The 14714-nt window shown below is 39.6% G+C and overlaps 1 protein-coding gene across 7 annotated transcripts in view; it reads left to right on the top strand.

The window, feature by feature from the left end:
- Nucleotides 1-14714, top strand: part of DIP2A (disco interacting protein 2 homolog A) — a 130987-nt gene that overhangs the window by 76314 nt on the left and 39959 nt on the right. For 6 of the 7 annotated variants that reach the window (XR_011048730.1, XM_068407220.1, XM_068407223.1 and 3 more), the window contains exons 6-13: nt 5513-5641; nt 6436-6555; nt 9209-9406; nt 11085-11176; nt 11416-11526; nt 12323-12446; nt 12722-12831; nt 13252-13354. Coding sequence is in view for 6 of the 7 variants with exons in the window: in XM_068407220.1 (XP_068263321.1) it covers nt 5513-5641; nt 6436-6555; nt 9209-9406; nt 11085-11176; nt 11416-11526; nt 12323-12446; nt 12722-12831; nt 13252-13354 (987 nt within the window). In the remaining variant the exon portion in view is untranslated. Of the gene's footprint in view, nt 1-5512; nt 5642-6435; nt 6556-7214; nt 7279-9208; nt 9407-11084; nt 11177-11415; nt 11527-12322; nt 12447-12721; nt 12832-13251; nt 13355-14714 lie in introns of those variants that run through there. The other variant, XM_068407225.1, reaches the window with a different exon arrangement.

A 14714-nucleotide genomic window follows, 5' to 3' on the forward strand; every position in this document is an offset into this window, starting at 1 on the left:
GCCTGTGGCAGTGGGCTTGGAACTAGATGATCTTTAAGGTCCCTTCCAACCCAAACCATTCTGATTCTATGATTCATCTTCTGTGTGGCTGAGATGCTGACAGAACCAGGGATTGACTTGTTTTGCCATGATTGACGTTCCAGTTTTCATAGCGCAGGCAGTTTTCTGCAAGTGGAGCTGAGACGGAAGAGAGGTAGTGGCTTGCTTTGTGTTCTGGAAGGCTCTTTAGATGGCAGAGAGTCTGGGAAGGATTATCTGTGTCTTTCATAGTTACTTTTGCTCCCTTGTCTGTTTTATATGGGGATCTCTGTGTTGTGGAAGGTAAGCAGGGAAACGAGTTCTGATATCTAAGCTTCTACAAAGCAAAACATTTTTCCCCAAGCCTGCTTAATGCTGTTGCCTTAGAAAGCTCTGCATGCCAAAATGTTGGGTTTTGGTTTGTGTCTTACAAAGTTATGGGCAGCATTTGGCTTTGTTCAGTTTTCTTCACTTCATCAGTACTTCATCCATAAACAGAGTTAGAAAGTTTCGCCTCTTCAGTCACCTTTTGTGGCTTTATTGCTAGTGAAATTTTTCCTGTTTGTACAAAACATACCTATCTTATTGCCTTTAAAGAAATGTAAATTGAACAATTATGTAAATTTTCATCTATCCATTTCCAGGCTTATTTATAATGAGAAATTTGCAATTTTTTTTTTTTTTTTTTTTACTTAGTGAATGTAAGCAAGATGTCTACACCTTGCTTTGAGGGCATTCTGGATTTCACGTTATGGATTTATAGGAATCATGTTTAACTCCTTAAAATTAACAAATGAACTTGGAAGGTTAGCCGTAATTGTAAGTGTAATTGATGAAATTCTCGATAAGGCTGTAAAAACTTGCAAGACAGGCGAAATGTAACACAGCATCCTGTTGTGTCTAATATCTCAGGCCATATAAATACATACCAAATTTCACAACTAGCTTCTTAAGACCTATCCGTCAGGACTATTTAATCATCAAAATTGTGTGCAGAATCAAGGCATTATTAACAGTTCAAAGTCCAGCATTTAAGCAGCTAAATGTTGGAGTGCAAAGTTCATTAATAGGAAATAAATATGCAATTATAGTATCTTATCAGGAAGGAAGCTCAGGGATCATTAAGAGCTGATCTACTAAAAATATTTAGGTAAAATTTCCGATGCCTTTAACAAAAAATTGAATGTCCTTTTGCATAAGAATAAGGTTCGTCATTTCTGAAATGCTTGCTATATTCCATTAATTTTCATTTCTAGGTTGGTGACATTCACTCATGTCCAATAACAATTGCGTTTTGACATTTTTCATGTTAAAATAATTTTTCAGCATGTTTCTCTATAGTCTTCCTTGCTCACAAGAATATGAAAACTTACTCAGTTCTTACATTGCAGACTTTTTTTATTATCAGTAAATACTAATATATTTTCACAAAAGACCTCTTTGATTTGTTCTGGAGCATAAAAGAAGAGTTTAATTTCTCAGTTAATGTGCTGACATCAGCAACATAAAAGGCGTCTTACATACTTTAAATACTATTAAATAGTAAATACCTTATTAAAATATTCTGTATTTTGACTATGTGTGAAATAACTATTCACAATTTTGATATGTTGGAGCATTTAAATTTAGCAGATTCTTCCCTTGCAGCTCATCTTCTCCAGTTTGCATTTTTAATGATGAAATCATACTAAATTCCCAAGCAATGGACTGCAGTGTTGGAAGTGCAAGGTTACAGTATTTAATAAAGTCAGATAGGAATACGCATTATTTTTAAGCTGTTTGTCTTTCACCTATAAAAGCAAGGACAACATCTACATGTTGTTTTGGGGGCTTTTTTTTTCTTTTACCCTAATATTTTCTTTAAAATGAATAAGGCTAGCGGTGTGTCTAGGTTTTTTTCAAGATCAGCATTGCAGCTGTGGAGAATTTCCCAGCTTAGCTCTTGTAAAGTAACTGGGAAAATGGATTATCGTGGTATTTGACCCACTATCAATTTATTGAAAGACTTAAAAGTCCAATTCCTTATCTTAAGGGGAAGCAGCGTTATGAGAGTAGGTGTTTTGAACTGCTGTGGCTCCGTAAGCAGTTTTACAGGAGTTGTGAGAGTGAGATGTGTTAGAACAGTTTCAAGGAGTTTATTGAAGAAGAAATGCAAGAATGAAGTAGTGGCTTGTGGGTCCTATTTTGTGTTCTGGCTGGGTTGGTGTGCTCTTTTTTTGTTTTATTGTTCCAATACAATTTAACAAACTTCTTTTAAATGTCCATTTTGGTTGAGAGGTTTCCTAGAGAGAAAACAATCATACACAGCCACCTCTAGGTCTGACCTGACTTCCTGCGAGGTAGGGACTTTTCTCAAGTGTTTGAGTCCTCACCCTGAGATGCCTCCTTAGAGATTCCTTTCTCTCCAATGCCTAGCTTTTAATTTTCTGTATCATATCCCGTACGTTCTTTCCGGGGCCACTGCTCTCTTTCGCATTTACCTCTGCCTTCTAATCAATGATGGAAAGGTACTTCAGCCTAAATCAAATTATCTTTATTCCTGAAGTCACAAGTCTGTTCAGACTCTTTTTTTTTTTTTTTTTGACTACCCACCACTTCTCTTTCTCTGCTTTGCCACGGTATCTCTAGATGATACAGACTAATTTCATGGGCATATATTAGTAAAATAGCTAAATAATTAATGAAGCTAATGTGGTTTTTATCTGAGCATAAATCCTGAAAATTGAGCGTACTCCTTCTACAGGCATAGAAATAATTTTGCCTTCTCAAGGCAGAATTGAGAGGGAGAGTCAGTTCTCTGCTGTATATAAGATGAAATAGCTGTGGATAGCAGAGAAGTTGTTCATAAGGACCCCAGCCATTTTCCTTCCATGGGAGAGACATTGATTTGCATGAAGCTTGGCTCTGAGATGCTTGTAAGGTACATGAATGTCCTAGATTAGCACCTCCATATATAGTTATTTTTGTGCTTGTTTTCAGTTGGGAATGATTGTTAATGGTTTTTTTGTTTCTTTTCTGAGCATTCTCATTTTTTTGTGCAATTTCTTTGAGCTGTTCCCAAGTACCCAGCTCTTCCGTAAATGTTCCCAAATAGCTTCTTCCTTGTGTTATTTTCTGAGCATCTAATTGCAGAGCTTTTGTATTTCAAATATCTGCTTCGTGCATGTGGGCGGAAGAATTGTTTTTTCCCAACAGGAATATGCGTGGTAAAACCTGCGTCCGTTCAGCATTTCAACTTCTGTTCTTTATGCACGGCTTCTGACCCATACGTGCACCAAGTCTCATAGTGTGTGTCGGTCTCTCTTGTCCTCTCTCTTGATTGTGGTATTTCTACTGATGTGTACATCACTTCGAGTGTACATTTTGAGTCACCTTAGTGTTTAGTGGTGACAACTTCATCTGTAGGAATGCCATTTTGGGGCCTTTGACTGATGGAGCCACACCGGAGATACATCCCGAATTGTAGTTCTTGCTGGTGTATTCACAGAGTGGAAGCTTTAGACGTTGATAAGCACCGCAGGGTCTGTAAGTTGAGAAGTATGACTTGTGGGCTGATACTGTAGTACGGGAACCAGGTACGTTTGACTGTCCTTTTCTGTGATTAATTTGTATGCTGCTTGAAGTACATGTTTTGGGAACAGAAAAAAAACAACCAAAAAGAACTCAAAAAGTATCTAGAACACAGCGAAAGCGTTTCGATATATGCCCTGTAAAGTGGTTACATGGATCAGTTTTACACATAGTTGTCACCTTTTCTTGGTACTGGTTCTAACTCAGGCATTTGTCAGAGACATTAACTGATACTGTCCTTGTACCTTACGGACATGAAAGCAATTTGTGGTCCTTGCTTAGTACCTAGCAAGACAGGTCTCTGCAATACAAAAACTGGCATCACAGTGATGACCATTGGAAAGTATGGGGATGGATTTGATTTTTTTTCTTCTGGTGATCCCTCTAAAACCGCTTAGAGCTGTACCGGTGGCTTGTATGTCAGCTCTGGAAATCTGTGAACAGAGCTAGGAGCACTTAGTGCTAATCGCTTCCTCAAAATGGGTGGGGTAATATATGTCTTTCACAGCACTGCCTAGATCGCCCTGTGCTTTGAGTTCTTTCTGCAGGATTTGTGGTGTGCTGAGGTCCTTCAAGGGGTGTCAGTGTGACCCCAGGCAGTTCCTCCAGCACAGCGCAGCAGCGTGTTCTTAAGTTCTTTCCTGTTGCGCTCCTATTTTTACTCATTAGGATTCTGAATATTTCAGGCCTCCGACTCTTGTTTTTCCTTATGTGAGCGCTTCTCCCGGATACTGCCGTTTCCTGCGATTCCGTTCAAAACAGTTCCATAATCTAGGTCACAATTTTGGAATGACAATAATAATTCCCTAAGCATTGTTCTGCAGCACAGAAACATGGTGCAGTTCCAAGCAAAGCAGGCTTTTGCCTCAAGGTTGTTACAAGGTGGTTCTCAAGCCCCTGTGAGTACGTGAGCATTTGAGATACGCCCAGCTTTCCCTATGTAAATATACGTTACAGAAAATTTAAGTATTTAGCGCACACCATTAAAATGAAACAGCGCGTCATGGACGGCCACAAATGACCACCTCATGCCTCAGAAAACCCTGTGCCAGATTTATCTGTTGTGAGCGGTATGTGTGTATAATGTTGACATCTACACCACAGACTTCTGAGTGTTACACGCATTCCAGCTGTTCTCATTGGTAGATGCCTCAGTGAAGACTACACCGTGTCTGTACCACAGCATAAACAGGAAGCTTTTACCTGCAGTATCGCTGACAGGCTGTTAAAAACAGGGGGTAAGAAAAGCTGCTAAAGGAAAGCTGTGACTGCTCTTACAAACCACAGGTGACAGTTTAAGTCTGCAGTTACTTTCCTCTGAGGGAGTCTCTCATCTTTCCGTGTCCATCCTCAAGATGTCTTCAGACCTAAGCGCGCTATCTTTGCCACCTTAAATCTTCATCATGTTTCTCAGCAAAACTCTTCCTCTTATAGCCTGCAGAATGTAGAGAAGTGCTTCGTGTTTTCCTGGGGCAAAAGTTCCCTTCTTTTAAACCTTATGCTTGTGTCCCTTTCTCTTCCTATGGGACTTAGACTAGTCATTTGTGTTGAGACTTTGGGTGCCTGTATTTCTCCTGAGAGATGTGAGACAGGCTTTCTTTGTAGACTTGTGCTGTTTACTCATAATGAACCTCCTTGTGTTCGCCTTGAAGTGATGGAGTGACCCACCACTCTCTTTATTTGTCAGAATTTGTTTGGATCCCTTTGAAAGCTGGAATAGCTCCTCTCCACCCTGGAAAGACATGGTGGTTCTTTTCAGGATTCCCCCTGTATGTAGAAGTTTTTGGTTAGAGTTTGATTAGAGAAACCAGAGTTTTGTTAAAAACACATGAGAAAACAGCAAGAACGCTGTAAGAAGCAACTTTGGATATATTGATTCTTAAGATGACTGATGAGCTCCCATGTCTGTCTTCCATTTCTACAGATAACCACTCTGCACCTCCAGACGTAACCACTGGCCTGGTGGAACATTTACATCATGAGCGTCCGCAGGTAGCATCAGTACGAGGAGTTCCCAGAGGCTACAACAGCAGCATTTTGGAAACTGCAGATGGTGATTGTATTATAAAACTCCTACCTTTCAATCTGTGTCCCTTTTTCTGAATAAGTGAAAGCATAACAGAGCTTGACACCCATCGTGTGCTATGTGCCTGCCCCGTCCGAAGCTTTGCAGTAGCATGGTGTCTCTGTCAGTCTACCTCTACTGCCTTTCCCATGTTCTGCTGGTGGGAGCCGTGTCCCCATTTCTGTATATTTCTATAGTAAAAGGCAGTGTAAGCCCTTTAGTCTCACATTTTAACTTTATATTGCCTCAGAGGTTTAAATTTCAATAAATATAAACAAACATACACATTTATATTTAATTTAAAATAAATATATCACATATACAAATAAAAACCAACATTTGACATGGTGTTATAATTATTTTTTGCTAGCCCTGTAAAATATTGAAAGATTCACCTATTTTTTCCAAGCATTCTCAAACTTTCAGAACTGAATAAATGTTAAGATGTAGCAAATAGCTAGACTCTTGAAAGAACGTTCTTCAGGTTTGTACTGGAATCTCATGAAGGAGTCAGCAGTTTCAAAAGCTAAATTAAAGTGTGAGAAGGTGTATGCATCAGCCAGGTAGCTAGGGAACAGCATTGTTTTAAAACAAACAAACCCATGGTTGAAACTGTTACTGATTTAAAGCTGTTTTTTTCCAAACAAGTTGCACATCTTGAATGACTCTTCCACCTGAAAGCTGCACTGAGCTTAGCGTGATGTTGTCAGCAATGTGGCAGCATGTGTTTTAGTGTATATTTATTAATATATGGTAAATAATAACTTTTTTCTGTTTGGCAGGTGTCCCAGTGAATAGCAGAGTGTCCTCTAAAATCCAGCAGCTTCTAAACACCTTGAAAAGACCAAAGCGCCCACCTTTGAAAGAGTTTTTTGTTGATGATTTTGAAGAACTGCTAGAAGGTTAATTTTCTTTCAAATATGTTTTTCACTCTTCGTGTAAGTGGTTCACAAAAGAACTGCTACGTCTTAGCAAGTGTTTTCTTTTTCTCTTCCCAATAGAAAACAAATCATGGTGGAATTGTTATATTGGAGAGAGAAAGGTCATATGCTATCAAAAGTGAAACATAATCTTCAACTCAACTCTCCTACTCAGTGTACTTGTTCTCTGCTCTCCTCCCTTGCTCTGGAAACTCTTCTGATGCAGCCCAATTTGGACCAGTGTGATGAGCTAGTGAATACTAAAGACAGTGATTTACAGACATTTGGAGAAATTCTATTCACATCTTTGTCAAGAACTTCATTGGTGCATCCAGAAATTGTTGTGTTTGGTGATGGTCTCACCGTCACTTTTTGCCTCAGAGATTCTATCTAAACTCTGCCCTGTGGTAACCAGCGAATTTATAAAGGGTACTCCTTGGAGTAAGTCAGGGCATAGCCTAAGCGTAACTGATGGTGCAGTGGACTTCTGGAAGCCTCTGACCAACCTCCAGTTCAAAGCAGGTCTGACTAGATATGGCTGCTCAGGGCCGTGTCCAGTTCAGTTCTGAGCATCTCCAGACACGGAGATCCCACAGCGGCTCTGGCCACTCGCATTCAGCTCCTTGTCTAAAAGCACCCCACATCCTGCTCTGGAAAGCTGCTTTTGCTGCTTTCTAGTGCCAAAATATAGTTAGATAAAAAAAGGTACTTGTTAGTAACTGGAATTCATTACAATAATTTTGTTTGCATGCCTGTTAATATCATCTTCTTGAAATCCAGAAAATTCCATTATTTTAGAGGTTCAGAGGTATTAAATGCATCGAGTGTACTGTGCAATATGTCCTGTCAGTGCACTACATGAAAGGATAGCGCTTGTACATGCTCTGCAGATATTGCTCAGCTAAAAAAACCTACCTTCTCTGTATGCATGTGTTCAGGCAGAAAGAAAAGCATCTCTAACAAATGTAGAAGTTGCTGGCAATATGTAGCTGCCTTTAAAACTAGGTGCATCAGCTAATTGTGGAGAATGATTGCTGTTCTGTTCTCTTAGTCTTAAAGATTAGCTGAAAATTTTGTTCGTGATGTGACATTTTTGAGCAGCTGCTACTAGATTTCCTGTACTATATGTTTGATACTTTAAGATATGAAGTGATTGCAGTTCTAGTCTTCCGCTGAAGATTTTTCAGGCAAGCTTCCATTGAAATGAATGTATGTCATTGTGGAGAGCAGAGAGCATCACTTTGTACTGTTAATTGTACTTGTTGCATAGATTGAGTGTTAGCTAAATCCAACTATGGCTTTGTTTTGCTAACTAAGATCAAGATACTTCACCTTTTGAGCAGCTTGGGGCAAGTTTTTAACAGCAGGCTACTAAGAGAGCAAATGGCATACAAACCCTACGATGTTCCACAGCTGAGAGAGATGATCCAGAAATCAAACAAAATATTCTGTGAGCAGTACAGTTTTAGTTGTAGATAATCCATACTAGGAGCATTTCATCTTCATTTGTTGATCGATGGCCAGCTGACTATGAGCCAGCAGTGTGCCCAGGTGCCCAAGAAGGCCAACAGCATCCTGGCTTATATCAGCAATAGTGTGGCCAGCAGGACTAGGGCAGGGATCGTCCCCCTGTACTTGGCACTGGTGAGGCTGCACCTTGAATCCTGTGCCCAATTTTGGGCCCCTCACTACAAGAAAGACATTGAGGTGCTGGAGCGAGTCCAGAGAAGGGCAACGAAGCTGGTGAAGGGTCTGGAGCACAAGTGTGATGAGGAGCGGCTGAGGGAACTGGGGGTGTTTAGCCTGGAGAAGAGGAGGCTGCGGGGAGACCTTATCGCTGTCTACAACTACCTGAAAGGAGGTTGTAGTGAGGTGGGGGTCGGTCTCTTCTCCCAAGTAACAAGCGATAGTCCAAGAGGAAACAGCCTCAAGTTGTACCAGGGGAGGTTTAGATTGAATAGCAGGAACAATTTCTTCACCGAAAGGGTTGTCAAGCAGTGGAACAGGCTGCCCGGGGAAGTGGTGGAGTCACCATACCTGGAGGGATTTAAAAGAGAAGTAGATGTGGTGCTTAGGGACATGGTTTAGTGGTGGGCTTGGCAGTGTTAGGTTAATGGTTGGACTCAATGATCTTAAAGGTCCTTTCCAACCTAAACGATTCTATGATTCTATCTGGCTCTTTTTTTAATATATGTTATTACAGAAGCATAGTGTCATTCTTCATCACCTGTTGAGAATTTGGTACAGCAAAAATTAATGTCCAGTTGTCACTGAAGCCATTCGCTCTTATAATGCTTCTTGACATGGTGTAGGCTTTCATTTAAATAGATGTGCAGAACAAGCAGCAAAAAACACTGTCTTTCCAAAGTAGAAGAAGAAGAGTGAACTAGGGATTCAATTCTGTTCCTGGGTCTAGGTCCTTTGAATAATGTGGGATCAGAACTCCAGAGTGATGGTAATTATTTTTTGTGAAGCCAACAGACAATTAGCATAGCATCATCATAAAGCAGAGCAGAAGTAATGATAGCTGTTAGGAAGAGGAAGGTGAGAACGGTTCGCAGAATAGCCTGCTAAGTGTAACTTGCACATTTTGTAAGGATTGACATTTTGCCATTTTCCTGTGCTCTGGTTTTAGTGCAACAGCCTGACCCAAACCAACCAAAGCCTGAAGGAAATCCAATGAATGTACTTAAAGGTGAAACCTTAGGCGTGGTAACCAACTGGCCACCTTCTCTGCTGGCTGCCCTGCAGCGCTGGGGAACCACCCAGCCAAAAGCCCCTTGTCTGACGGCGTTGGATACGACTGGGAAGGCTATTTATACTCTTACTTACGGTAGGTGTTGGTGGTAACTGTAAGAAAGAATTGTTCATTGTGGAATGAACAATTTGCTTTAAGAGGGACTGACTGTGCTCATGATAGATACTTTGAGGTTGCTATTCGAATGCAAAGTGTGAATTCATTGTATATGAAAAATATTTTAAAGAAAGTTAAGGGAAAATGTATATGGTATTGATTCTTTACAAGTGGCTATTTGTGAATTTCAAACAATTGTGGGTTTTGGGCTTAAAGGAACACTGAAAATACCCTGGTGTAAAAGAGGAGGAAGAAACAGATGACTAGTGATGCATTCTTCAGATTCCCAGAGTAGATATTAAGTTTTAACATGTTCTTGCATATCCTTATAGAGAAGACTTGTGCTTCAGGAGCATATTAAGGATGTTATTATGGGAAGTGAAACTTGCCTGTATCAGTGAACTAGAAGTATTACAGTAATTGCATTTTTTTGGAAGATAATTGTGTCCCCCAGGACACTTAACTGCAGCATTTCATTGTAGGGTATGTTAGAATGTTGAAATTTCTTGTTTGCATTCATACAGATGAGGTATGCTTACAGGAAATGTAACTGAGCAGTTGCATCAGTTTCATTACTTTGCAGTGGAGCTTTGAGAATTGTTTAGAATATCATGTTTAGTTTTACGTTGTAAAAAAAGAAAGGAAAAGAAAAACTAACAAGAAGCCAAGCTCTAAATTGTACTTGGACTCTCTGCTGAGTGCACTGAATGTGCCAGTTCTGTAAAGAACTGGCCATTTGATGTACTTGAGTCTTGTGCCACTTTTTTTTATAGAACTTGAAGCCTCACAGAAAGAAACCTGTTGAATTGAAGAAGTTTGAGACTGACAAACACAAAGTAACTGATGGTAGTTACATGGTCTGAAGAGACTGAGTGTGGATGTCAGTCCATAATAAAGACCCTGTACTAGAAAGCTGAGTTCCAGATGCACAGTTTGCCACGGCATGCTTCTTTGGGGGGGGTTCTTCCTTTGATTTACCATTTATAGTAGAAGGGTTTTGCTGTTGCTCAGTTTTTTATAAACAGTATTTTTAGCAAAACTCTTTTTTTTTGGAGGCTACAAATTAAAAATTGATTTTTATGTTGTGCCAAATAGGTAGTTAATTGTTGTCTTTGCATTTAATAACTTGGCATAATTTTTTGTTCTGAATTATTGAGAGCTGTGTAGATCACTACTGAGCACTGAACTGGCGTTTCACAGAGCCAGATATTGTGACATTATTATAATTTCAGTTAATTTTTTGTCCAGTTTAGGATTTTTCTTTTTATCCCAAGCAGTTTGCTTTCTCTAAGAGCCCGTAGGAAGGGGTCTTGTTAGGTGCCTTTTGGAAATGCAGTTAAGTTGTGTCAACCAGACTACGTGCATGTCTGTGTGTGTGTGCACGTGCACTGAAACATGGGAAGAACTCAGTAGGTTTGTGAGGTGGGATTGCTTTCACAACAGCAATCATAGAATCATAGAATCATTTTGGTTGGAAAGGACCTTTAAGATCATCGAGTCCAATGTTCGGTTTTCCCCAATTACTTGCTCACGTGCCTGTTGACCCTTTTCTAATGCAACTGACTTGCCTAGTGCATACATAAGGCTTTGAGATTTGCCAATTAAATGTTAAAATTTTAGTCTCTGTTTTTTAATTTCTATATTTTTTTTTCTTTAGGCAAACTGTGGAGTCGAAGCTTGAAGTTAGCATATACCCTTCTAAACAAGCTAACAACTAAGAATGAACCACTGCTGAAGCCTGGAGACCGGGTAGGCTCCTGTTTGAAATGGTCTCTGTGCGGAACAGCTCTAGCTAAAGAAAGCCTTGTAACACTGTGACTTGTAATAGTGTATTATCACAACATTTAGTATTTCTGTTCCTAGTTTAAATATGAACCTGAACATTGTTGTGAAGATTTTTTTCCCACAAATTAAAAAGCATCCCCCCCTGTCCCTGCCAAAACGACAAGAAAACACATTTCTTGTTATTTTAATGTATTTTTTTGTAGGTAGCTCTCGTATTTCCTAATAGTGATCCAGTTATGTTTATGGTGGCATTTTATGGATGTCTCCTGGCGGAACTTATTCCTGTCCCAATAGAAGTTCCACTAACAAGAAAGGTAGGCAAATACATTCAACATTTTTATGTCTCTGTAAATAAATAAAGGGGGGAGGGTCTAAATTCTGTAATCCTTATATGGGACCCCTCAAAGCCCGCACATTTGAAAGCAGCATGGTGCACCACCTAAACTACTCAGTGCACGTTATATGTTTGGAAAGTGTTTAATATTTAGTCAGGGAAGGGGGGAAATAGTATGAAGCTAATAAGTTAACTATTTTAGGATACGTAACTGTAGAAATTATTTTAATTCATTATTTTTTAAAGATGTGTGAAATTATTTCTTAAAATATAACACAGAAATGCCATCTTTTCAGCTGTTATGATGAGTAATGAGAGCATGGGCAGGTAGAGACACCATAGTTACTGGAAATACCAGGATAATCCCACACACATTGAGATTATTAGGGAAGGTGTGAGATCAGAGCTGAAAAGCTACAGGCTCTGCTCTTCAGTGCGTCAGAACTCAGAAACAGCATCAGACCAGCTCTCTGTTTTACCAGAACTTATAAACGTCGCTGTTGGGATGGAGAGGGATGCACAACCATCGCTTTTGACACTACTTTGCTACCATTGCTTGCCAGATCTGCTGCCAAATCTAACTTAGTTGGCACTAAGCAAAACCAAGCCTAGAGCATAGACTTCAGTCTTTTGTCTTCCATAAAAAGTCCTAAGGGCTAGAAGTTTCTTTCCTGTGATATGAATTGGCTTAATATTTTCTAAACATGGAAAAGTTACAGTAAACTGTACAAAAGCTTCATTATTTGTAAGTTTGCTATAACGTGGTTTCTCTGTAGGATGCTGGCAGCCAGCAGATTGGGTTTCTTTTGGGCAGCTGTGGAGTAACACTAGCTTTAACCACTGATGCGTGTCAAAAAGGCCTTCCTAAAGCTCAGACTGGTGAGGTGGTTACATTCAAAGGTACGTTTTTAAGCTACTCCAATTTCTTTATAGTGAAAAGAGCGGGTATATCCATTGTTGCTATTAAACAACAATCTTTGAGTTTGCTTGCGTACTTCTAGCTTACATATAAAGAGCTGCCTTTGTTGTCAAGACAGTACTTAGTGCTGCTTCCTCCTCTCAGGGGAGTGATGCTGCAGCTTTTGCTCACCTCCTGTTGTTATCTCTGAATACTGTGGAAAAAAAACCCTGATTTTTGGAACTGCAATGATGGTAACTTTTCTTTTTTGTTGAAGGCTGGCCTCGTCTCATTTGGTTTGTGATTGATGGGAAGCATCTGGCCAAACCAACTAAGGACTGGCATCCGCAAGTACGGGATGCCAGTGCTGAGATTGCTTATATTGAGGTGATCCAATATAATATGCCTAACTTACGGTTACTCTCTTGTAGTTTGTCACAGCACATTTTCTTCCTTTAATCTCTTGATGTGATAAAAGAGATTACTGTAATATTTTTAACTGTGGAATAAGAATGTTTCCCTTAAGGTTGCCAGGCAAACTGTCATTTGAGTGGTTATGCTGAGTCAGATTGAAGATTGGGGATAATTGGCATTTTTGGATCCCTGGGACAATTTGTTTAACTGGGGTAGAGAACCAGTCAGATTTCATATGACATTAGTGTATTCTCTGAGTATAAATGTATCTCTTACACTAGCTTTTTGGGTTTTTTTAAAAAAGTTCACTTCATAATATCTTTTCAGTTCACTACTGTAAGTGTTCTCGATTTTGTTGTGAATCTAATGCTTGTGTAAACTTCCTCTTTTCAGTACAAAACAAGTAAAGAGGGCAGCACAGTGGGCATTACTATATCTCATGCTTCCATGCTGGCACACTGCCACGCATTGACTCAGGCATGTGGTTATTCAGAAGGTAAGTTAGATAGGTACAACTTTAAAATGATACTCATAGCTTTGAATATTCAGACAATTTATGTTGCAAAATCATCTTTACTGTCTTAAAAGAGATTTAGATGAGCAGTGGGAGCTTTAACTGCAAAGGGAAAGAAAAACTTCTTCATTCATAATGGGTGTGATATCTGAAGGAAAGTAAGAAACCACTTGTGAAATCATAATCGATGTGTATTGAAATTTTTTTAACCTAAGATCCTTATTGGTTTTATTCGAGGGTTTGGATTTTTCAGTCTTCATAAATGTGTTAGTTGGTGTAAGAGCTATACTGACTTTTCATCCTCCTGAAAACAGCTTTGCTACGAATCTATTTTGCCCTCCCTAATACCTTTTGAACACACTGGCCAGTTTAAGAAGTCATAAGATGACTAGTTTGAGATGCCCACATTCAGAGTTAGAGGAGCCCTCCCAGCAGAAATTGAGGGAACTTAGACTGATCCTAGAGGCCATTTGAGTAGCTTGGATCTATTTGAAGAGCTCTGGATGCTGCCAGTTCCAGCTGTAGCTGCTCTAACAGTGCAGACTGGTGTGCCATGCAGACATCTGGTGTCAGTTATGCAGCTTCTTATCTCTCAGGAGAAAGAGTTGCAGTTAATTGACCAAAGGGAAGGCCTTTTGAAGTCTTGACTTGAAGCCCAGTGATGACTAGGTGAGATGTAATATGCATCATAGTCCTTACAACTCTTCTACTTTGCAGTGCCTAGGAGTGTGACACTTGACCCTGAAAGGAGAGCTTGATCAAGAAAGTCTGAGAGTTACCGTATTAAAAAACACCCCAACTTGCTTGGCTTTACTGCTCTTGCACCTTTGATGACCCCGCCTGCCTAGATCACAAAGTTAGAAGCCCTAGTGCAAATCGTCTGACCCAATTGCTTGAGCTACATCTGTGTTTCTAGATAGCACATTTGAGGGCATGAGCAGATTGCTAACAGTTGCTAACTGTCTTCTCTTGCACTTATTTTTTTTTCCTTCCCCTTTTGTGTAGTTGGTTGACCCATGAAGTGCTCCAGAGTCCACACAACTAGTATGATAGGGTAAAAGAGATTTTCACAGTCAGATGTCTGTACTCTTTTTAGTTAGCATCAAAGAGGACCCTCTCCCATTTTCATTTTGGAACACCTTCCCATCACAGTTGCCAACTACAAGTTCAGCTGAAGAAGTTAGCATCAAAACTAAAGTTTCAGTCTGCGTAGTTCATTGGCAAATGTAACAAACACATGGAAGTGGTATTATAATGAAAACGGGGTCTTAAAGACCTTGTAATAATACAGTCTATAATCATAATTTAAAGATGATTGTTTTAAGTCAAATAAGACACTTTC

Source organism: Nyctibius grandis, chromosome 9, assembly GCF_013368605.1.
Source record: "Nyctibius grandis isolate bNycGra1 chromosome 9, bNycGra1.pri, whole genome shotgun sequence".
In the NCBI taxonomy this organism is placed as follows: Eukaryota; Metazoa; Chordata; class Aves; order Nyctibiiformes; family Nyctibiidae; genus Nyctibius; species Nyctibius grandis.